The 22890-nt window shown below is 42.7% G+C and overlaps 1 protein-coding gene across 5 annotated transcripts in view; it reads right to left on the bottom strand.

Moving 5' to 3' along the window:
• ATE1 (arginyltransferase 1) overlaps positions 1-22890 on the bottom strand; it is a 156451-nt gene that overhangs the window by 25658 nt on the left and 107903 nt on the right. For 3 of the 5 annotated variants that reach the window (XM_060641308.3, XM_060641310.3, XM_060641309.3), the window contains one exon: positions 14349-14469. The exons of 1 other annotated variant lie outside the window; for it this stretch is intronic. In XM_060641308.3, coding sequence (XP_060497291.1) covers positions 14349-14469 — 121 coding nt within the window. Of the gene's footprint in view, positions 1-14348; positions 14470-18771; positions 19025-22890 lie in introns of those variants that run through there. One more of the 5 variants, XM_078434893.2, reaches the window with a different exon arrangement.

The raw sequence follows: 22890 nt of genomic DNA, 5'->3' as shown, positions 1-22890 counted from the left end.
TTGACGAAGGGAATGTAACTTAGATCTGAACGTGAAATTAGAACTCAGAGTTCCTGATGCCAAGGTTCAGACGACTGCAGTAAACTCTGCTGCTGTCTGCTCAAAGAAATGATCTATGCAACTTAACATTAAGTAAGCAAAAAAGAAATTAAAAGAGGAAAACACAAGTGGTATTGATTTAAATTTCCCCTAACATACTCAAATCGTGTTTACTTAGAGTAAAATATGTTTTAAAGGGCATCTGTGACTGCATCATAAAATCAACGGACATAGTATTTCAGTCCAGAGTTTGTCAAAAGAGGTAAGCCTCTAAGGTCGTATCTTTCTTCAAAGGCAGACACATCTGGAGAATCCAGACACTTGGTAGACAAAGACAGTTATGCAACAAACAACAGTGAGGAGGTGTTTTAAAAATTGGGCATACAACTGTGTAGTTTGCTAAGATACATGATAAACAGTAATATTATTGTGTGATACCACAGAATACAATTTTGTTTAGTTTTATATGCAGTTGTCAGTTAACTATCTAGCTAGGACATAATCTTTAGAATACCTGATCAGTAAAATTACAAGCTGAGGCCCCAGTAAAATATAAAAACACGAGAATCCTGACCAAGATGGACAGCAGACCACTTACGAGAACATAAAGGTCTGTGCAACCATCCTGCATCCACATCTGCCACAGCAGAGGAGAGGCGGAGAACCATTCTGGCACCTCGCCAATGTACTGGTGACTTTTCTCACCCAAAGCCCATGTATGTGTGCATACACAAGGCTAAAACACAAAACGAAAACCATGAGCAAAACTGCTATCTTAGTTACTAATATCACTGGAATTAAGAAACAGAGAGGCCCGTCAGCAACTGACCAAGAAAGCCTGGAGAGACAGAAGTGCTCTTAAATAGAAAGAAACCAATTCAAACTTGTACCATTTTTTTCTTGCCTGTAGTCCAGTTTTTGCCTATGGCCCAACACTTCCTCAGGCTTTTGATGAGTGGGCCCATTATTTCAAACACACCAACTACACCTGACAGGCTCAAAATATCCGATCTAGAGCCCCCACCCAAAGCTGTCTAGGGTAGTAACTGGTCATTCAAATATGGCCACTCAGGACGGTAACGTAGCTGTGTGGGGCACATTCCTCGGTCTGTCCTTAGCTCCCAGGGCCAGGGATCGCTGCATGTACATACCACATACACACAATATCCACCACTCGGCAAAGGACTCTCAACAACTACAACTGTGAGATGTTCAGAGAGTAATTTAAATAGGTCCTTCCAGGGACAGGAATACTCTTACTACACTCGCCCAACTCAACCTCTTTCTACTACTAATCAGTTGTTTGCCTCATGAATACTGATCGACAGGTAACAGCAATAGTCAGCGAGGTGAATGTGAGTCCAGTGGAAGGATGAATTAAGATGATAAATGCTAAGTGATGAGCACAACAGGTGGACCAACCAATATTCATCGTGGCAATCGCTGCTACCACGACTACGTCTATCAGAACAGAAGGAGAACAAAGTTGGAGTGAGAATCCAGAGCTTTCCCCCCCATCCTCATCTCTCAATCTTAGAACCAACTCAAAAATACTGGAGTGCCTCCCATGAGTAAAGATGAGTAATGGTCAGCACAGCTTTGTTTCAGCTGTGTTTGCGAGAAACGCGGAAATGTGTACTGTCACACTGGAAAATCCCTTTTTTACAGTGGACCATATTCAAGAGTTTGGAAAACACTTTCTTAAAGACTTGGCCTCATCTGAAACTGCAACTTGAATCTTCTGCTCCTAATAGAACAGAGAAGGCGGGTGAAAGGGTTCACTGTAGTGAAGTCCAGCACAACTATGGAAAATGTTACAAGGTTTATGTGATGCCTATCACTTGATGCTTCAGAATCGTATACCTTACCTTTATGTAATGCATTCTAGTTTTTTAATAGTGTGATCCTCACAAAAAGTCCTAAACATTTGGAGGTCCCAAAACATACTCGAATCCTTTTCTTCGGGGTACTGAGTTTTAGTTCTTTACGTATTTTGGATGTTAACCCTTTATCAGATATGTCAATCTTCTCCCATTAAATAGGTTGCCTTTTAGTTTTGTTGTTTCCTTTGCTATAAAGAAGCTTTTAATTTGTACGAAGTCCCAATACCTTATTTTTGCTTTTGTTTCCCCTGCCTCAGGAGACCTGTCTAGAAGGAAGTTGCTGCAGCCAATGTCAAAGAGCTTACTGCCTATGTTCTCTTCTAGGATTTTTATGGTTGCAGGTCTCACATTTAGGTCTTTAATCCATTTTGAATGTATTTTTGTGTATGTTGGTGGGAATGCAAAATTTTGTGTATGTTGGTGGGAATGTGTATGTTGGTGGGAATGTGGACATTTTGGGAAACACTATGGAGGCTCCTCCAAAAGTGAAAACTACCCTATGATCCAACAGTTGCACTACTAGGTATTTACCCAAAGAATATAAAAATACTAATTCAAAGGCATACACGCACCCTGACGTTTACAGGAGCATTATCCACAACAGCCAAATTATGGAAACGGCCCAAGTGTCCACCAACCGATGAATGGATCAAGAAGATGTGGCATATACGTATATATATACGTATACACATACATATATATACACACACACACATACACACATATACACACATACATACATACACACAATGGAATAGTAGCCATAAAAAAGAATGAAATCTTGTCATGTGCAATGACACGGATGGAGCTAGAAAGTATTACATTAAGCAAAATAAGTCAGAGAAAAACAAATACTGTATGATTTCATTCGTAAGTGGAATTTAAGAAACAAATGAGCAAAGGGGAAAAAAAGAGAGAGAGGCAAACCAAGAAACAGACTCAACTACAGAGAACAAAGTGATGGTTACGAGAGAGGTTGGTGGCAGGGGGTGGGGGCGTGGGTTAAACGGGTGATGGGGACTAAGGTCTGCACTCGTTATGATGAGCACTGGGTAAGGTACGGAAGGGCTGAATCACTGTATTGTACTCCTGAAACTAGTATTACGCTCTATGTTAACTAACTGGACTTTAAATAAAAACTTTAAAAATTTTTTTAAAAAAATCCTTCATTTCATGTAGTCTGAATGCCCCACTTCACAGATAATGAAACTGAGGCTGAGAAACTCGTGACCCGCCTAAAGTCACAAAGCTAGCGTGTGGCAGAACTACTGTCTTCATACTTCTACTTTAAATACTGTCACTAGGCATTCATGCTCCAGTGACCTGCTATTATATGGGAGTAATGGTTAAGTATTAAATATAAATAAAGTTAATAGACTGGTTTTGGAAGTTGTGAATAAATAATCAGAAAATGCTACGAAAGATACTAAAAATTCAACTGAATGTAACTACCATTCAACTGGCGATTTGGACGACCCTAAGAACACAACAATGTGGTATGTTGGTCAACGTGACAATCCCATCAGCTCAAGGACCTTTAGAGTTAGTTAGAATCAATGACCCACCTTAAGACCTAAACGCAATGCACATTCCAGTTAAGACATAACCTTTTGGGCTCAAGGAAGGCAAACTGTAGTCAGCAGACCATGTAATCAGGTAAGAACACGCTTGGTCATGGGCTATGTGTCCACCTCTTTGAGATACGAGGTCACTGAAGAGGCACTGTAAATAGGCTCTGGTTTTGTCTTTCAACCTGGAAAAAACCGAATTAAGAAGGAAAATGTCTGAGGGGCCCTTGGGTGACTTAGCCGGTTAAGCGTCCGACTTTAGCTCAGGTCACGATCTCGGGGTTCATGAGCTCAAGCCCTGGATCAGGCTGTGTGCTGACAGCTCAGAGCCTGGAGCCTGCTTTGGATTCTGTGTCTCCCTCTCTCTCTCTCTCTGCCCCTCCCTCGCTCATGCTCTCTCTCTCTCAAAAATAAACATTAATTTTTCTTTTAAGAAAGACTCATTTTTTAAAATAAAATAGTAAAGAAGATGGAGTGTATCACATCTGCAGGAGGATAAGCACTATTTCATGAGACTCTGGCTTCAAATCTATATATATATATGGACATGACACTTGCACACACACATAAGCACCGTGTACTAGCTGGAGATACAAACTATGTATTTTTCAATGAGTTGTAGTTAAAACTGTAAAAAAACAAAGATAGACAGGTGTTCTCAAGATCACTGTCTGTACAAAATGAGCTTTTTCTGGAAAACAGAACTCTATTTGTTCTCTATCCTATACTGACGTGCGGGAGGCCCTTGATCTTGTGTTTATGTTGCCGGGGGCTAGAAACATCAGAATTGTTTGATAAATAAGAAGGAGCTTCACTTAGGGACATCAACACTCTTGCATCTAAATGGCACGAAGGAACGGAAATCTCCGGCCGGTCCCTGTGGACTGCCATCCTCGCTCCTTCAGTCTTCTTCAAATAACTCCACCTTAATGCGACTTAGGCTCCCCAAACCCCAGGCCAAAGCTTGTCATGCCTCCAAACTGTAAAATCAGACCCTCTTTCTTCTCTGGACACCATCTCCTATCCTTGCAGGGAGTTGTCAGCCCATCATCCTGGTTTTGGGACCAGTCCTTTGACCCCTTCTATGACATGTAGCTCCATTTGTCCCTTCAGTTCCTTTCTAACAGAATTCAGATGCCATCACCATATTCCCACCATTTCGTTGCCAACAGCCTTCAATTCTTGCCCTTCCACGGCAACGGCCTGACAAGCCCACACCCTGGAAACCAGACAACGGTCTGCCTTCCCCAGGCCGTCGGAGAAGCATCTCCTCTACGTGATCTCACCCTCACGGACTCTGACAAGGACTGGCCATCAGCTCTGTCTCCCATTCTTCTTACCCTGCCATCTCCCCCCTCCACCAGCACCCATTCCAAATGGAAAAGAAAAGGTACCAAATGAGAAAGCATCCAACTTGCTGCCACCACACCAATCTATTTCTCTTCAGTGCACTGAGCCCTTCCTCACCCTCTCCTACAACAAAGGGTCCTTACGATCTAAGGCTGGTCTTCCCGTGTCCTTGATTTTCCTTGTGCTTCGTCCCAGAGACCTTGATACACTGATTTCCACCTCTCTCTTACTGTTCATCCTTCTCTTTGCTAACTCCCATCCGCTTTTGACAATGTTCAAGTCTCTCCCACTTTTTAAAAGTCTTCTGCCATCAGATTTACCTCTCTAGAGTTACTATCTTCAAAATTCATATTTGATCATGGTCGCCTTCTTAACTTCCACTCAGTTTTTAAGCCTTGACGACACTATTTTATCCTCGTCCAAACGAACACAGGTCTTGCCAGGATCCTCCAAAGATGCTTCCCAAGCCCTGTTGGCAGAATCGGACACTGCCATTGCTCCCCATTTCTTGAGCATGCTTCACGTGGCTTCCATGACCCCACACTCCTTTGGCCTCTTCATCATCTACTCAGTCATTCCATAGTGGGGTTCCATAGTGGGGTTCCTCGGGCTTCTCGTCTAGGACTGTCGTTCTTCACTCCGAACTAGGGCATATTCACTCGTAAGGCTTCCACACACGTACTAGTGCCTCCTTCCCAGCCTGTTCATCAGTTTAAGGTCGGTATGTCCACCTGCCTCCCCAACGTCTCTGTCCATGTCTCCAAACACCCCCGATGCAACATGTCCAAGCCGAACTCACCATTCCTCTCCTCCCCACCCCCCCAAATCTGCCCCTCTGTTCATGTGCTTCATGTCACAAACGAAGAGTAAGCATTAACTCAGTTCGTGTCACAACCTAAACTCTCTCCCCTCACCCTCGCCATACACAATCAACCAGCCGGTTCCATGTACCCCACCTCCTGAATGTCCTTGGCATCCGTTTGCTCCCATCCCATTCCCAACAGTTACCACCCACGTCCAGGCCACCATCATCCTTTGCTTGGAGTACTGTGTGCAAAACCCTCCTGATTAGTCTTCCTACCTCCGGTCTGAGTCCTGGTCACTCTCCACATGTGGAGTAGAAATGACAGAACGTCCGGATGCCATCGGGTGCCTAAACCCTCCCCTGGCCTTCCGGTGCTCTCAGGAGAAACATCGAAGTCCTTACAATGACCAGTCCTTCGCTAGCCAGCTAGATCTCCCCCACCCAGCCTGCCCCCCAAACTCTAGGTGTGCTCTCTGCCCCCTGGGCCTTCTGAACATGCTGTTGTCTCTCCCTGAAGCTCTTGCATTCCCTTCCTCTAAAAATTCTGAGACGTCATCCAAGAAGCGTTCCCTGCCCTCCCACACCCTGCGCAGATCTGAGCTGAGGCCCCTCCTATGTGAACTAACTGCACCTCTCTCCCCCAACAGGCCGCTTATCACACTTCACGAAAACTGCATGACGGCTGTCTGCGTCCTCCGCAAGCCCTCTGAGGGCGGGAGGACTAATTTACCTCCCCGTCATAAAGCGTAATACCCGGCTGAGTAAGTATTTGTTGAGCGAGTGATTTTATGAATTCTTCACCTTTATGATTCTAATCCTGCCTGGCTCCTCCAACTACTTTTTACGTCCACTACTTCCTCGTGTTCACGGTCCGGATGCGATCTGCGCCAGCGCGGCTGACACGGTCAGCTAACGCGAGGGACGTGCCGCCTCGACCCGCACTTCTTCTGGATTAGACACTCCTTGGGCACTGCCCTGTAGCCCCGAGCCCCATCTCTGACTCGCGGCGCCCCTACTGTGCACGGTTCTGTGAAGGGTCCACCGGCCCGCCCTGCTTCCTTTCAGATGCAGCGGCCCGCTCTCCATTTGCACAGGTACAAAGGACAGGGCAGAGACACTGACACCCCGTGAGCTAATCAACAGCCAGTGGAGAACGAAAGCCAGGTGAGCACATACGTCTTCCTTTGGTCCCTCAGGCAGTCGATTCTGAAACAGGTTTCTCAAGGGACTGACGTCCAGTCGCTAAAGTGCCGGACCGCACCGTGCGCACACACACTTCCGTTATCTTCTCCTCCTCCCTTCGCTAGTTCACCCGCACCAGCCCCCACTCCCGCTCCCATCAACGCAAGCCCGCACGTCAGGATCTGCTTCTGGAAGGAAACCCGGCCGAGAGTCGCTTCGGCATCAGAATTTTTCCTCTTGCTTTTTTATTTTGGTAGCAGTTAGCGGAGCAGGTGGCTTTACTTCTTTCCCGATCGTCAACAGGTCCTTCCTAATTTCCGACAAATTTCATCTTGTTATCAGTGAACACGCTACAGAAGCACGAACAGGTCAAGTCTCCCATAAATGCTACCTATTTCAAATGGATGGCAGCTAGGAAAACACATTTCTTACAAGAACAGGAATTCTACCCCAGTTTCCGTATTTGCATTAAAAACATTTTGCTGGCATCACATAAAAGGACACTCCTAAAATAAACAGACCTTCTCGTACCTTCGTGTTATAGCTTGCGTATTTTCCTGCAGAGAGACTGAATATTAACGGACGTAAGAGAGAGTCTGAACAGTTTCAAAATACCTCGCGGACAAACGCAGTGACTTCATTCTTGTATTGGAGCTGGGTGTGCATGATCTAAGAAACCTTCGGACCGTGGCTTGTCTTTGTCTCAGCGCCTCCAGCAGCCAGCAGACACTGCTGAACAGCAAACGATGCAGGCTCCCAAAGAGAGCATCAAACCCCCCTCCAGGATTTTTTCCCACTAAGCTAATGATTCACGTTCTGTTACGATGGAGCCACAAGTTAAACCAACAACGCTCGCTGATAATTCACAAGCGTTCAATGAATGGCACGACTTAGGGTTGATGACAAGCTTGATGGCATCGAAGGATAGGATCTTCTGCCCCTTCTTTACTATTTCATCTTCAATCGTTATTCCATCAGGTGTCCGAGATCGCTGAATTTATGGGCTAAGCAGCGTTTAATTTAAATCCTCTGTTTTTATCCTTGCCTTCCAACACCAAAGTTTTTAAATTTTTAAAATGTGTTTAAGACCAGAATGCATTGAAATCATTAATGCTTACAGAACGTCACTGCTTTTTGAGTAGTAAAACATTTTTACTTTCATTACGATAAAGTATCCCTGTGAAGTAGTTACAGGTCTTCTCAAAATTTTCTGAAGTCCATGGGAGAGGGTATTAAAAGAACTCTGTTGTTGTCATATATCCATGACAGTAATCTTGTTTTTATCAAAAAGCAGGTGGAACTGATGCCTTCTAACTCTGACACATAGGTGTGCACCCCACTTATAATATATTTAATGCCTACAAGCGAGATGCCACAAAGCTCCCTAACAAATAAAAACGAGTCTCTTAGGTACTCCGTGGCTTTGCCCAGTACTGCGGTGCACAGACTGAACCACATTTCCTCTACGTCATTAAGATTCACATTTTCACACATTCTGGTATTTCTGAAACCCAGATGCGTCTTACAACTGACAGAGTCATAGTCTAACTGGCAACATTTTTTCTTTCTTAGCGGTACGTAAGATCGAGGACTTAAAACGGACGGTGTCTTCCATTCAACGGCGTATCGTCGTTCAGCCAGCACTTAAGCGGCTGTGGGCTTTATTTTTATTCTCTAAGTGACATTTTGGACAACCTCTTCGTTACATTCAAAAATGTCAGTTTCTTTATTCAAACGAACAAAGCACTACTCTAAGACGCCACACATTAAAGCCAGGCAGAACTAGCATTTTTTTTAGACACGGTCTGAAGTGTATTGGTAGTTTCCGGCCTGCTGGAATGATTTCAAAACGGATTAATTAATGATTTCAAAATCATAGGATTAATTCAATTTTAAAAACTGGGTGACCGTAAAAGGAATTGTTTATTTTTAAAAATTGATCCGTTCCATAAGAAAAGACAACAGGATCAGGGAAATCTTTCTTTAACAGCTAAACGGAAACCTCAAGTCTGCTTTTCAAAGTTTTTCAGAGCTATTTCAGTCTGCCTCTGGCCAGGGCTCCAGCCAGCTTCGGTCACTGGCTTACTGCTCGCGCGTGCTTTACTGAGCAAAGACTGCCCGGTAAAAATTTGCAAAGCAGTAGTTTTAAAATTTCTCTTGTGCGAGACTGGCTGTAAAACACCGAAAAAATGCACACGGTCTTTGCAACTGTTGGAAGTTTACCTTAAAAGTCCGTCTCAGGTTTTCTGGTAGAAAGCGCACACACTAAAATGTTACAATCCTTCAGTGTTACGCACAAATATCGTAGGAAAGGCCTCTCTCCTTGCTCCTCTCTGTCCTCATTAGAAGACCGTGTCACAAGGGGGGAAACCTCGTTTCTCACTTTTAAGCCAGCAGTCGTGTTAGTGCTACACTAACATCTGGATTAGAAAGGGTACCTCTGAGAAACGGGTAAGCGGGAAAAGAGAGGAACGCTAGAACGAAGAAGCATTTTTCAGCAGACAGAGAGTAAACTGAAAACTTACAAGGCTTTAACTTTCTACGTTTGATGTTTTCCACGTCAAAAATACGTTCTCCAGGTTCACCAAATCCAAACAAGCCGAATTTCCGAGAACATTTTGTCTCGACGCCGGGCTTCGGCCGCTCCTGTCTCCACCCAGCTACGTCCCGGCACCACCGCCTTCACCGGCAACAAAGAACTTACGTTTACTAAGCGTCCAGCAATCGAACATCATTCACTCTGCGACTTCAAGCGGGAAGTCATCCTCAGATCCAGCTTCACTGCACACCTCTGGTAACTAAGGAAGACACTGTCCACTTAATTGTAACTTCTCACCGCAGCGCATTTTTAGGAACCCTCGGAAGTTCCGGTTTATCTTTTTGTCATTCTGCGTTACTTCCTAGTGACCAAGGCGACACTGTGGCTGAGGGTACACCCTTTGGAGGGACCGTGAACACAGTATTCAGGAAGCGAGACCGGGCTTGGAGACACCAGGCAAGCGAATACAGTCAGAATTCTTTCTGAACCTGATCATCCCACACGCGGTCAGAGTGGGACTTGCTTTCTCGATGGGCATTTACGACAGAAACCACGACACTATAGAAAAAGTGCCAGGGAACCATGCCAGCAAGAAAGAAGAAGGCAGTAAAGAGAAGAGACAAATGAAAGCATCAAGTAACACAGATTGGAGTCTTGGAAGTTCAGGGTTGAGCTCCTTACACTTAGATTTTCATTAACTGGCTGCAAAAGGTAAATGTCTTAGAAATCCTCTAACTTGGAGAAATGCAGCAAGCACTAAGACAACATCAGGTGCTGTCCTTTTTACAGCAAACTTAAATTCAATATTCTGATATCATGGCTTAGACAAATTAGGAAATTTCTTGCAATCAGTTTCAAGTATGTATAGAAAAGAGGGAGTGAAATCTAGACTAATCTGTGGTAAAATGTCTCTACTGCTGTAATTATCAGTAGAGACAGAAATAAAGATCATTCTACTTAGCTTCTTTGAAATAAATGCTAAAAATAAGTACTTATAAAAATGAAAGAGCAATATCTGAATTAAAATTATTTTAAATCTCTGGTTAAAAAACAAGCATCCGCTGATATTTTCGCGGTAAATAATATCTGAGGAGGTCAATCACGAAACATTCCATCACGTGCTGAGGATCAACTGGGGTAACGCAGGAGGAACCGGAGATGGTACTTGGGAACCAGCATATGCTCAGTGAGGTTATCCTTTTTTACGAGTCTGGAACCAAAGGGACTTTTTCTAAGTAGGCTCCACGCCCAGTGTGCGGCTTGAACTCCCGACCCCGAGATCAAGAGTCACATGCTCTACCGACTAAGCCAGCGAGACCCCCCCCAAAAGGATTCTACTACCAACGATAAATAGTATAACACCTGTACGACATTAAGAGTCAAATCAAACCATAATTTATCATGGTCCTCAAACCAGCTCCAAAACATCCGCTTTGCTTCCAATGCCTCTTATGAAGTATCGGTGGCAGACACTGCCTGTCACCTAAGTAGGGGCATTTGTCAGCTGAAGCCCCAAATCAGTGGCCCAGTAGGTTTTGCCTTACTAAAAGGAAGAAGAGACACAGAGTACTCAGAAAAAAACAACACAAGTGTGAAGGATGATTCCTGCTCTGTTGTTTAACCAAGGTATGCAGAGAAAAAAGATTCGGATGAGAGCATAAAAATACTGACAGTGATTACTGCTGTAGAGAGAGATCGATGGGCCGTTCCAATATTTCCTCCTGGCATGGTTTTATGCATTTGGATAAATCTTCTACTACTGTTCCCAGTAAACATTTTTTAAAGATAATTCAAACAAAAGAGGCAACATGTAACTGTAATGCAGGATTTTTGAATTCTACACATATCCAACTATCAATTTAATAAGCAACCTGACAGATTTTTTACTTAAGAATGGTTTGAGAAACTTCTAAATTCCTTTCTTTGGAGTAGGCAGAGTTCCTGAATTCAAAAACAAAAGACCTATTTATGAACCAAGGGACGTCTTTAGAATTTTCCAAGTTGCTCCCTTTTGTCGGCCCCTCCCCCCCACCATACACGAAAGCAGTAACTACAACAGGTTTTTACCCTTATGCACACTTCCTAGTTAAGCAAATAACCATATAACCCCAAACCTCCAAAATGCGGGAGGTAGGGGAGTAGGGGGTGGAGGGCAGGGAGGAGTAGGATTTCCAGAGGCTTACATCAATTCAGGAGAGAGGGAAATGCAATTTTTCTTACAAGTGGCTCCTGATACGCCTTGTAGCCGAACTGTTTTTACAGAGACCTGTGGCGATCAGCTGTGCCTTCTGCAGAGTAATGTAACTACTGAACAGCTGGGAGGAGAAACAGATTTAGTGGAAAAAAGCACCATGCCGACTAACAACGGTGTCCATATTAAACTCTGTATTTTGTCTGAGTCGGAGTTTGGGTCACGTAAAAGTAAAACGGACCCAAGAGAAGAGAACGGTTTCTCACAGATTGCCATTTAAATCTCAAATGACCATGTTTCACAGCATGCTCAATACCTTTCAGCATGTAACTGCATTTTAATTTCCTAAAACCACAGGACGTAAGTCTGATTTCAAATAGTGTCTGGACTGTGATATTCAATACTGATAAAACTGTACGGTGTTCTCTTGCAAGTTCCAAAGACTCAGCATACGGAAAAGGATCTTCCTTTTCTTTGAAGAAGAAAACTTAGTCCTCTGACTTTTGTAAATGGATTCTAAACAATGAATATGTTAAGACCTAGAGCTTATGCCGTAAGAACTGGAACGTAACAGATTACAGGAGAAAAGCATGTCGTGCACACTCTTCACTCACCATGGTGTAGTCCCGTCGAAATGAGACTTCAAATTTTCTTTGCCATGAAATGCTCCTCAGTGCTAACTTCAGAAAATGAATTTGAAGTCTATTAACACGAATAAATCTTTACTTGAATGTTCAGTGCATGGAAATTACTCAGTTACCTTTTCAGCTTTCTACAACAGACAGAGCCTGTGATTGTTTTAATCTCCAAATACTATATAAGAGAAGCAACCTTTAAAATAGATCCAGGAAAGAAAAAGGGGACAGTGAAACTGCGTCTTAAGTTTGGGAGTCAGAAACCAATTCGTGATCATTTTTATTTAGTTGGAAGGAACTTATCCACTTTTGTATGTGAACGTGAAATAATGCAGTAGGACGGTTAGCTGTTCTCACCAGAAGGAAATGACTCTGAGCTGCCCTTGAGAAAAGCTAAAAAGGAAAAAACAATTTTTTTTGAAGGGACAGCAGGTAAGTATTTGCTTTCCTCTGAACTACCACTGCCTTTCGCTTTGAGCCTGACTCAAACGCTGACAAATTCAGTACGGCTGTCTGTAAGCAACGCGTCTGTCTGTCTGATCAGTCAGGTGTAATTCTACTTAAAATGAAATAATGAAATGCTGACAATCGGAGGTGCAGAACTATAAAGCCCTGGTTGTTCTACAAACCCTAAATGTCTAGGAAGCCTGGGGTGACCTCGGGGTGTCTGGTGTAGGAGTCAGGTGGGTCCCTACGGCCACTTGTTCATCAGATTCTAAGGTATCACCATGTGTAAGAAGTGCCCACTCTTGATTGCATAACAGCTTTTCAAGGAGATGCCAAAATACAATGAAACATGAACCAATTTTCCTTTTTTGGAAATAAAAAACCTCATTTGTGGCGGGGGGCGGGGGTGGTAAAGAACGCACATCCTAGAACAGAAGAAATTCCTGCATTTCTTTGCTTGTCCCTTTGTCTTCCTATTTGATCTTCCATTTACTCCCTGCCCCTCCCCCGGCCTTTCCGTTTCCCTTTTCTGATTTTTCTCCAAGCTTAGACCACGGGTGACTAGACAGAAAATGTGACTGTTAACTGTGCACCGGGCGCCTCCTCTGGCAGACGTCAGTGAGGCACAGGGGGAACACCCAGGAACTCCAGTCTGAGGAAAACACACATGGGGAGTCGATGCCCACCACGAGCACAACTCGCGCCTGATGGACAAAGCCGCGGGGGAACGCGGGGAGGGTGAGAAAGGCTGCTGAAAACTGAGCGAGATCTAGACAAAAGGGAGGTGACTAGAACTGCGTTATTTTTCCGGAGACAGGAATCAGAGCAAATAAAGGAAATGCAGATGAAAGCCCGTGGCACAGTCTACGGGACATCGCGCGCTCATTTGCCCAGCCATCGCCAACCCAGCAAGACGAGGGGGCTAGCCTCAGTGTGCCTGTCTTACTCTAATCTTCATGACAGCTCAGCAAGGTAGGTTCTATTATTATCTTAATTCTGAAGGTCGGGAATCTGAGGCCTGGAAGATCACGAAATTGCCCAAGGGCACACAATTTACAGGCTGATGATGGAGCCAGGACCCACCTGCAGGGAGTCTGACCCCAGGCTGTATGTGCAAGTGTCTGTGCCTACCACCAGTGCACAGACTATCCAAATGGGGAGTACCAAGAGATAAGACATGGCTAGGGCTGGACTGCGTGCGCAGGAGGTGGAAGAAGGGACGGGAGAGGAGAAGCACCAAAGATGTAAGAAAAAGTCAACAAAGTATTGTCAACAACAACAAAAGTACTGTCACAAAACCCATCCCAGCCTGTTGGCCTTCGGGAAACCATTCCCCGGCCTTGTTCAGTCGAACTGGTCAGTATTTCTATCTTCTTTACCTAAACTCAACAGTCTAGGGAAGAATTTTTATGCACTGTGACAGCTGTAGCAGAAATGGAAGGTGGTACCAACGCTCAAAGTAGAAGGAGACGGGTTAGTAAGGAGCAGAAGCACATGAGGTTTCTGCATTTATTTCCAGAAGCGAGAGTGTTGTGTGTGTGCGCACATGTGGTATCTCCCGGTCTTACACACACATGCGCGCGCACACACACCATACACATTCTACGATAGATGAAAAGCTACCTGGACCCTATTAAGAGCCAAAGCCACACACAAGGAACCCAAAAACAATGCCAAGGATTTCTGGCAGAGCTCTGCTCCAAACGTACCTGCTTCTGGGTCCCGGTTGAAACGGCAGTACTTTGAGTTCTCAAGTGAAGGCAGGCACTGTTCGATGGGCACCCAAACATACGTCTCAGGACACAACAAATCAGAAGGTCTATACTGACCCTAAAGAGAAGTGAAGGAACAAGAACACAGGCTTTACAAACACAGTAACTTCCTGGTTACAAGGCTCCAGAGTTCCAGGAAAGGTTTTAATCACAAATTTAAACAAAGTCAACCAGAAACAGCTTTACTGTAAATACTAGCTGTCTCTAGTAACTGCTTTCCTATCTCAAGAATGCACATTTGATTCAAAAGCTCTCTAAAAGCAATGCATCACTATTTGTGATGCCTGTATTGATGTGGAAGATTCGAGTTTCTACTTCCTTTTGGAAGAAATATTTAATATAGGATTCTTGCTGAGCTGACTGCAAAGAATACCCAGTTTCAAAATCAAAGTGAACTGTCTTTTCATATATGAAAGCATAATTTATATATGGAGTGAACTCATTTTCAAAAATGAAATTTTAGAAGTTTTTAATTTGTAGATTTAGTTGATAACACTCATTCCATTCCAATGTACTAAAAACTACTGCTTTGTCAAGAAACTTTCATGAACAATCTAAACTGATATATGTAAAGTTTAAAAAACATTACAGAAATTTTAGAGAAACGTCTATAATTCTCTAGCTTCTTCAAAAATGCCATTTTGCAAGAATGTTTTATATATTTATAACCCAATTATGTACCCCAAGTCTAAAACAAAGACTACACACGAGATGCTGAAGAAAAAAAAATCATTTGCCCACAGGTACAAATTATGTGAAATCATTTAGTGAAAAATTTCAGGAGTACCAAAGTTAGTTAAAAATTCCAAATATCTCTTCTCTAAAATTGCAAACTTCAAAACTCATTATAGAGGTTAAAATCCAGTGCGGTGTCTCCCAATTCTGTTTGGTACAACAGAACGCTTACCCGTGTTATGTAATCTTTTATTTCCTAACCTACTCCATTTTGGTTTTTTTAATGATGCTCCTGAGCCATAAAAAATGCTTTTATGAACGGCAAATGGGTCACAATTTCAGAGTTTGAAAAACACTATTGAATGCCAAACGCTCTACAAAGAATACCGCTGTTATGGGCTCCACACTGTCACATACCTTTATGACAGACCGGCGCTCTGTAACCGGCCCGCCACGTGGTCACTGTATGAAGCCCCACTCAGACGTACAAGAAACACCACACCCCCCAGTATTCGAAGCAGTCAGAAGTCCGCAAGCTAATGGGGGAGACCGTACAGAGAGAGTGTGTGCAAACTAGTTTCTTCTTGAGAAGCCGGGAGAGAGTTCAAGAAGGATACGGAGTTTTATTGCGGATTTAACAGACTGACTGCAGTTAAGTCCAGGGCAGGATGAAAAGGAATGAGAACAATCTAGATGAAGGGAACAGTAAAAACAGAGACGCAGAGTTGCAAGATCACCCTGAGGAACAGGAAATAGAGGGGCATTGCAGAAATGGAGAGGTAGGTTGGGACCAGATTCTGTGAAGCCTCAGAATTCAAGTTTTGAACTCTATTCTGGATGAAATGGGAATGCTTGCTGGACAGGAGGAAGACCAGAACTCAGGTCTATGACCCTGCTTTTTCCAGACTGTTCACTGCCCTGCTGATGCCTCACTGCCCTGGCACGGGCAACGTCATCCATAGGGGCAGCTCTCCAGGTGGTGCACATATTCGTCCAACATGAAAATTCACAACACAGGATTATTTGAGATGAATGAATAATTAGCAGGTGCAATAAAGCCCAATATTCAATGATACCTATCTTGTTAAAAGCAAGATTCATTCAGAAAGTGTTTTCTTGGTGGAAAGCAGCAGCATGATATGACAATGTCCTTATTAACAAATCTGAAAAACCAGCAGTCTAAAAGCACTGGGTCTAAACCTTTTTTATTTTCCTTTTGGGTCATAGACCATTTTGAAAGCCTGATGAGGAGGAAAAAGCTAAGTTTAAAAAGCTAAGCATAGTTCTACAGAAAAAGAAAAAAGGAGTAAATTTTCTTCACCTTGCAGTATACAAAGATTTCTTAGTGCACAAAAAGCATAAACCATTAAAAACAACAACAACAGGGGCGCTGGGTGGCTCGGTCGGTTAAGCGTCTGACTTCGGCTCAGGTCATGATCTCACGGTCCGTGAGTTCGAGCCCTGCATCGGGCTCTGTGCTGACAGCTCAGAGCCTGGAGCCTGTTTCAGATTCTGTGTCTCCCTCTCTCTCTGCTCCTCCCCTGTTCATGCTCTGTCTCTCTCTGTCTCAAAAATAAATAAACGTTAAAAAAAAATTTTTTTAATAAAAACAACAACAACACTAATGAGCTGGACTTCATGACCATTATATACTGCATTAAAAAATTAAGAAAATAAATAGGGAGCAGGGCGCCTGGGTGGCTCAGTCAGTTGAGCGTCTGACTTTGGCTCACGTCATGATCTCACGGTTGGTGAGTTCATGCCCCGCGTCGGGCTCTGTGCTGACAGCTCGGGGCCTGGAGCCTGCTTCGGATTCTGTGTCTCCCCCCGTCTCTTCCCCTCCCTTGCTCACACTCTCTCAAAAATAAACATTAAAAAAAAAAAGAAGAAATAGGCAAGCGAAAGACTAAGAGAAAATATTAACAAAACATATATTAGAAAACATAGCTGTATCTAAAACGTATCAAAAATTTAACAACTCAAGAATAAAAAAATCATTTTTAAAAAGGCACCAAATATATATGAATATAAATGAATGTTTAGTAAGTACCTGAAAACATATTCAGTATCAGTTACCAGAAATGCCATTAAAACCATAATAACATACCACTGCATAACCACCAGAATGGCTAAAATTAAGCCATTAATTTTAAACTGAATAACAAGTTTTGGCAAGGATCTGGACTATGTAGAACTTGGATATTGTTGGTTTAAAACGGTAGAACCATTTGGGAAAATACATTCTTGGACATGTATCATCTGTGAATATGTCCAGGATAAATTCCTTGAATTGGAATTGATGGCTGTAAGGGTTTTTATGTTTTATTAGCCCAAAACTATTTTCCACTGAAGTTGTGCCATTTTACATTTCCATCAGCAACATATGTACACAGTGCTAACTTCCTCAAATCCTTACCAACACAGCCTGTAATCAAAACTTTCAATCTCTGCCAATCTGAGAAATGGCATTTCATTGTGGTTTGAATTTGCATTACATAGCATTCCATAAGTTGAAAGGATTTGCATTTCCTTTTCCATAAAGTTGGCCCCCTCTGTTGTTAGATTTCTGGTTTTGTTATTTGAAAAACTCTTTATATATTAAAGAAATTCACCCTTGGTTTGCAAAATATGTTGTACTTCCCTAGCTTATCTATCTTTTGACTCTGTATGGTATTTTCTTTCACCATGTGGAAATCTGATAAGTGGTCAAACATATCATTTGTTAAAACAGTGTCTAAGTTTTGCAATATAATTTTAAAAAGTCACTGTCACTCAAATATTATAAAAACATTTACATGTTCTTTTCAGTGCTTTTATGGTTTCATAATTTTACATTCACATGTATGCTCCATCTGGAATTTATTTTGGTGTAAGGTATAAGAAAAGGATCTAACCTAATTTCTTTCAGATGTTTACCAAGTGGCCTCAACATCATTTTAGAACCGTTGTTTCCCCCGCTGATTTAAACGCCTTTTTGATAACTTACTAAATTTCCACATATATTTAGATCTCTTTCAGCACTTCCTATTTATTTAGACACTATCTGTCTATTCATGTACCAATGCCACACAGTTTTAACTATTAAAGCTTGATATTGTATTTTAATCTCTAGTAGATCTAACCATCCCCCTACAACTGCTCTTCACATGTGCAGAATTTCCCGGCTCTTCTTGTGTAATTTTTCTAAAATTCTGTACTTAGGGGGCAGGGCGCCTGACTGGCTCAGTCAGTAGAGCGTGTGACCCTTGATCTCAGGGTTTTGAGTTCAAGCCCCACGTCGGGTACCGTAGAGATTACTTAAAAGACAGAATCTTAAAAAATAAATAAAATAAAATAAAATTCTGTACTTAGTACAAAAATATTACCAATATGAACAAGGAAACAGTAATAAAAATGTTATGGTGTATCTTGTCTGTTGTGATGGAGGGACACAGAAGCAGAGAACCCCAAGAATGTCTAGTAAAAAAACAGATGCAGATTCATCCACAGACACCTGAACCCAATGTCTGCCTTTAACGATGACAGTGACATTCAAAAACAGTCACTGACCACGAAACGAATCCTCACTGTGCGGCAGACGCTGGGTGGCTGGGAGCAGAATGATGAACAAACGAGTGCCTCTAGGTAACTCACCATCTCCCGGTAGCGACAGACCAGGACAAAGATGAAGCGCATGCCAGGTTATAGCAAGTAGGATTGAGTGCAGGGGGTCAGGGTTTCTAAAATGTCACGTTCTTTTCAGACAATACTTGCTCACAACAGCGGGTCGGATAGTTTCTTTTTAACTCTTTAAATACTTCATTTATCTCGCTGAAGAGTCACAAATGAATACATTTTGACTTCTGCTCATCATCCGAAATCAAGTGTTTAGATTAGGTGAAGACATCATTTTTCTCCAAAGCGTAGGCTTATCTCAGGGCTTTGCGGCAGCTATTCTCCTGAGCCACCAAAGAATACAAAGAGTTTTATGAAATAAACCACTTTGAAACATTATGCTTTCTAACATTTCTAACATTAGCTGGTTGAGAGTGAGGGGAGGGAAGTACTTAAAGCTCCACTGAAAGTCACCGTCACACAAATGAGAAACGCAAGGGCCTGGAATCTGCCCTGCCTTTGCAGCTAGTGTGAGAAAATGAGAAATGTCTGTGTTAAGAATGTAATTACTTAAGGATTTGGACATACTTTCCTGTAGTCAGAAGAAAAAATATTTAATCAGCCCCTAAGTACGTTCATTCATACTGGAACAATGAGGCGAAAGCAGATTAATCCTCTCCTAGGGTGCAGACTCTTTGCAAAGAAGAAGAAATCAGAGTTACCATAGATTTCTCAAGTACTCGAAATTCTGAAAACGTAATTGGTCTGACAGGGCTTATCTCACAATTTTTCTGAGCGTTCCTGCAATCTGATGTACAATTTCAGAAGAGGAGCCCCAGAATCACCACGCCCATCTCACAACCGCCCTGTCTCACGACCACCCCATCATCTCACGACCACCCCATCTCACGACCCCCCCGTCTCACGACCACCATCTGACAAGGACAGGGCCCCAGGGGCCGGCAAAGGCACCGATTCCAGGAGGGGAGGCTCCGGATGACGCACTTCAAGAAGCCTGGGCAACGTAAAAGCTATCTTCTAAGAAGCCCAAATTTAGAGGAGGGAAGGCCTAGTCCTCATTATTAATTACACATTTCTGGGAGGGACAACCACTCCGGTCAAAGTCCTCAAAGGGAAGCAAGTTCGGTGACCTCTGACCTACAGCTTCACCAACAGAAATCACTTCTGCAGCTGGTTATAAACCATTTTAGGGCAGACAACAAAAAGGAACACGAAACAAACTAAGGGCCTCTACATTTTGAGTTATCACAGAAGAGTGAATGTTTTGCTTGGAGTGCTCAGCAATAATCAATGTTCCATTCCATGACTGTATTCAATGATTTCATTTCATTTAAAGAAAACCACTTAGACTATTGGTAAAACCCAAATTATGCTTATACAACCCCACCAAAAGAAGAGAAAAAATTAGGATATGGTCATAATATTTCAGTCAACTTTACTAGGCTGTCATAGATTGAAATTCAAGGAAATTCCAAAGTTAAAGCTAAAACGGGGGTGGGAGTGGGGGTGGTAAATACATTTCCTGTTCTATTTCTATTAAAAATAACTGCTTCTTTTGGAATAAGAGGCATTCAATTTTGGGTTTTGGTCAATAGAACGAACAGGTATTCTTTTCACTTGCATGCTTTAGACCATAATTTGAAGAACATTATCATATTGATCTAATTTTCTAGCCTGTAGATGACTCACAAAATAAACCGTATGGAGACTATCTTAGTGTAGCAAAATGTATTAATCAAAAGTCGACCTAAGAATTACATTCATTTTGCTAACCAGAGGTTAAAAACATCTTGCTATCATTTCTTACCAAGTAAGAGTCACACAGGTATGTAAAGTGCATATAAAAAGGGTGTCTGGAATAGTCTGATTTCACAATTGTTAACAATTTCAGCAAGGATACTTTAAAACAGACGAACATCCTTTACTTCAAATGAAAACACAGCCAAGAACACTAAGACTTTCCCTTAAGGTATAACTAGTTAAAAACCTGGATCTTTTTTTTTTTTTAAAGAAATGTTTGTTTGTTTATTTATTTATTTATTTATTTATTTAGAGAGAGAGAGAGAGAGAGAGCAAGCACATGTGTGCAAGAGCTGGGGAGAGGCAGAGAGAAAGAGAATCCGAAGCAGGCTCTGCGATGTCAGTGCAGAGCCCAATGTGGGACTCAAATTCACAAAATGTGAGATCATGACCTGAGCTGAAATCAAGAGTCGGGCGCTTAACTGACTGAGCCACCCAGGTGCCCCTAAAAACCTGGATCTTCATTTTTTTTAATGTTTACTTATTTTTGAGACCGAGAGAGAGGGAGACACAGAATCCAAAGCAGGCTCCAGGCTGTCAGCACAGAGACCGATGTGGGGCTCAAATTCATCAACCACAAGATCATGACCTGAGCCGAAGTTGGACACTCAACCAACTGAGCCACCCAGGCGCTCCCAAAACCTGGATCTTTAAAGGTAAAATCTACCTTACGTAGATGGAGGAAAAACAAAAAAAAACGGTTCTAGCCAGCCCTGGCAATCGACCACTTTTTGTAATTTTTTTTTGAGATGCAATGCACATACCATAAAATTCACCTTTTTAAGGTGTACAGTTCATTGTGCTTCGTGTATTTTGCAAGGTTGTGCAATCAACACCACTACCTAATCCCATAATGTTTTTATCATTCTTTAAAAAAAAAAAAAAAAAAAAGCTCTCTACCCATTAGCAGTCCCTTCTCTCTCACTAAGGCCCTGGCAACCATTAACTCTACTGGCAATCCATTTTAAAATGGGGAGTATTTGTTTACACTGCCACACTTCTGTTAGAGGCAGAGCAAAACCCAAAGCCACAGCACTGCCTACGAGGCCCTAAGTGATGTGACCCATGTTACCCTTCCGGCTTGTCTTCTACGACTTTTTCCTTCCTTCGTCATTCCACTCTGGCTGCACTGGCTTCCTGGTTGCTCCCACCTCAGGCTTCTGGCTATTTTCTCTGCTGGTCTTACAGATATTCCCAAGACTGTCATCCACTTTAAGTTTTTGCTCCAGTGCCACCTTCTCAAGGAAGCCCACCTCTCCCTCCTATTTTCTTCCGTAGGACTTACCGCCTTTTAACACTCTTCCTCCTACTTACTTATTAGATCCATAGGAAACTCCTTGCAGGGTCAGGAGTTTTAGTCTGATTTTTTCACTGACGTATCCCCAAACCTACTCATCAGCTGACTGCTGGCTGGATGAATGCAGGACACTCGGCCCGGAGGCCTTTTCTACTTCCTTCTCGGAACACAGACGTCACTTTGAATACGCCCTTCTTACACATAGGAATCGACCAGTGTCTGCTCAGCTTGTATTTATGAGGCAGCTTCACTGCATTTTTACTGTACAGAAACAGTTCCCAACCTTTAGGAGTTCTGTGAATTACCACTGGATACTAAAAAGTACATGATCACGACAGGATCTAGAAGAGTCACTGAAATCTAAACGGCGGTTGTCATACTTGAGAACGTCAGAAACTTCTAGTTCGCGTCAATTTAGCTTTTTCCCCCTCAGAGCTGAAAATATTCCTTTCCTTATTTTACTGGTATACACTGTCTTTTTTTAAAAAATGCATAGCTTGTTAAGTTTCATTTTAGGAAAAAGGAGGGGGAGACATGACCTGAGAAAAGACCTCCTCGTCTGTGCAGAGTTCAGCAGTGTCACTCTGGTGACGACAAGAGCATGAACGATGTCGGGGCGCCTGGGTGGCTCAGTCGGTTGAGCGTCCGATTTCAGCTCAGGTCATGATCTCACAGCTCGTGAGTTCGAGCCCCGCGTCGGGCCTTGTGCTGACAGCCTGGAGCCTGCTTCAGATTCTGTGTCTCCCTCTCTCCTGCCCCTAACCCGTTCGCATTCTGTCTCTGTCTCTCTCAAAAATAAAAATAAACATTAAAAAAATTTTTTCTTAAAGAACATGAACAACAAGCTCCCCCAGCGTTTAAGCACAGCCTCCGTAATGACTCTGCACATCCCAGGAGCTAAATCTCCGAATAAATGACAAAGGTAATGAAAACAGATGCTGTTTCTACTGTGCAGATGAGACAGGAAGGTCCTGTAATGGTAGCAATGAACTCAGACCTAGACTCCTGATCCCCTTTCTCTTTCTATACCTAAATGCTAAGATATTCGCAATTGTTAAAAAGCATTTTCTCTCTTTTCATATTTACTTTTGA

Source organism: Panthera onca, chromosome D2 (assembly GCF_046562875.1).
Source record: "Panthera onca isolate mPanOnc1 chromosome D2, mPanOnc1 haplotype 2, whole genome shotgun sequence".
Taxonomy (NCBI): domain Eukaryota; kingdom Metazoa; phylum Chordata; class Mammalia; order Carnivora; family Felidae; genus Panthera; species Panthera onca.
The sequence above is the reverse complement of the archived record's forward strand: the minus strand, read 5'-3'. Positions and strand labels throughout refer to the sequence as shown.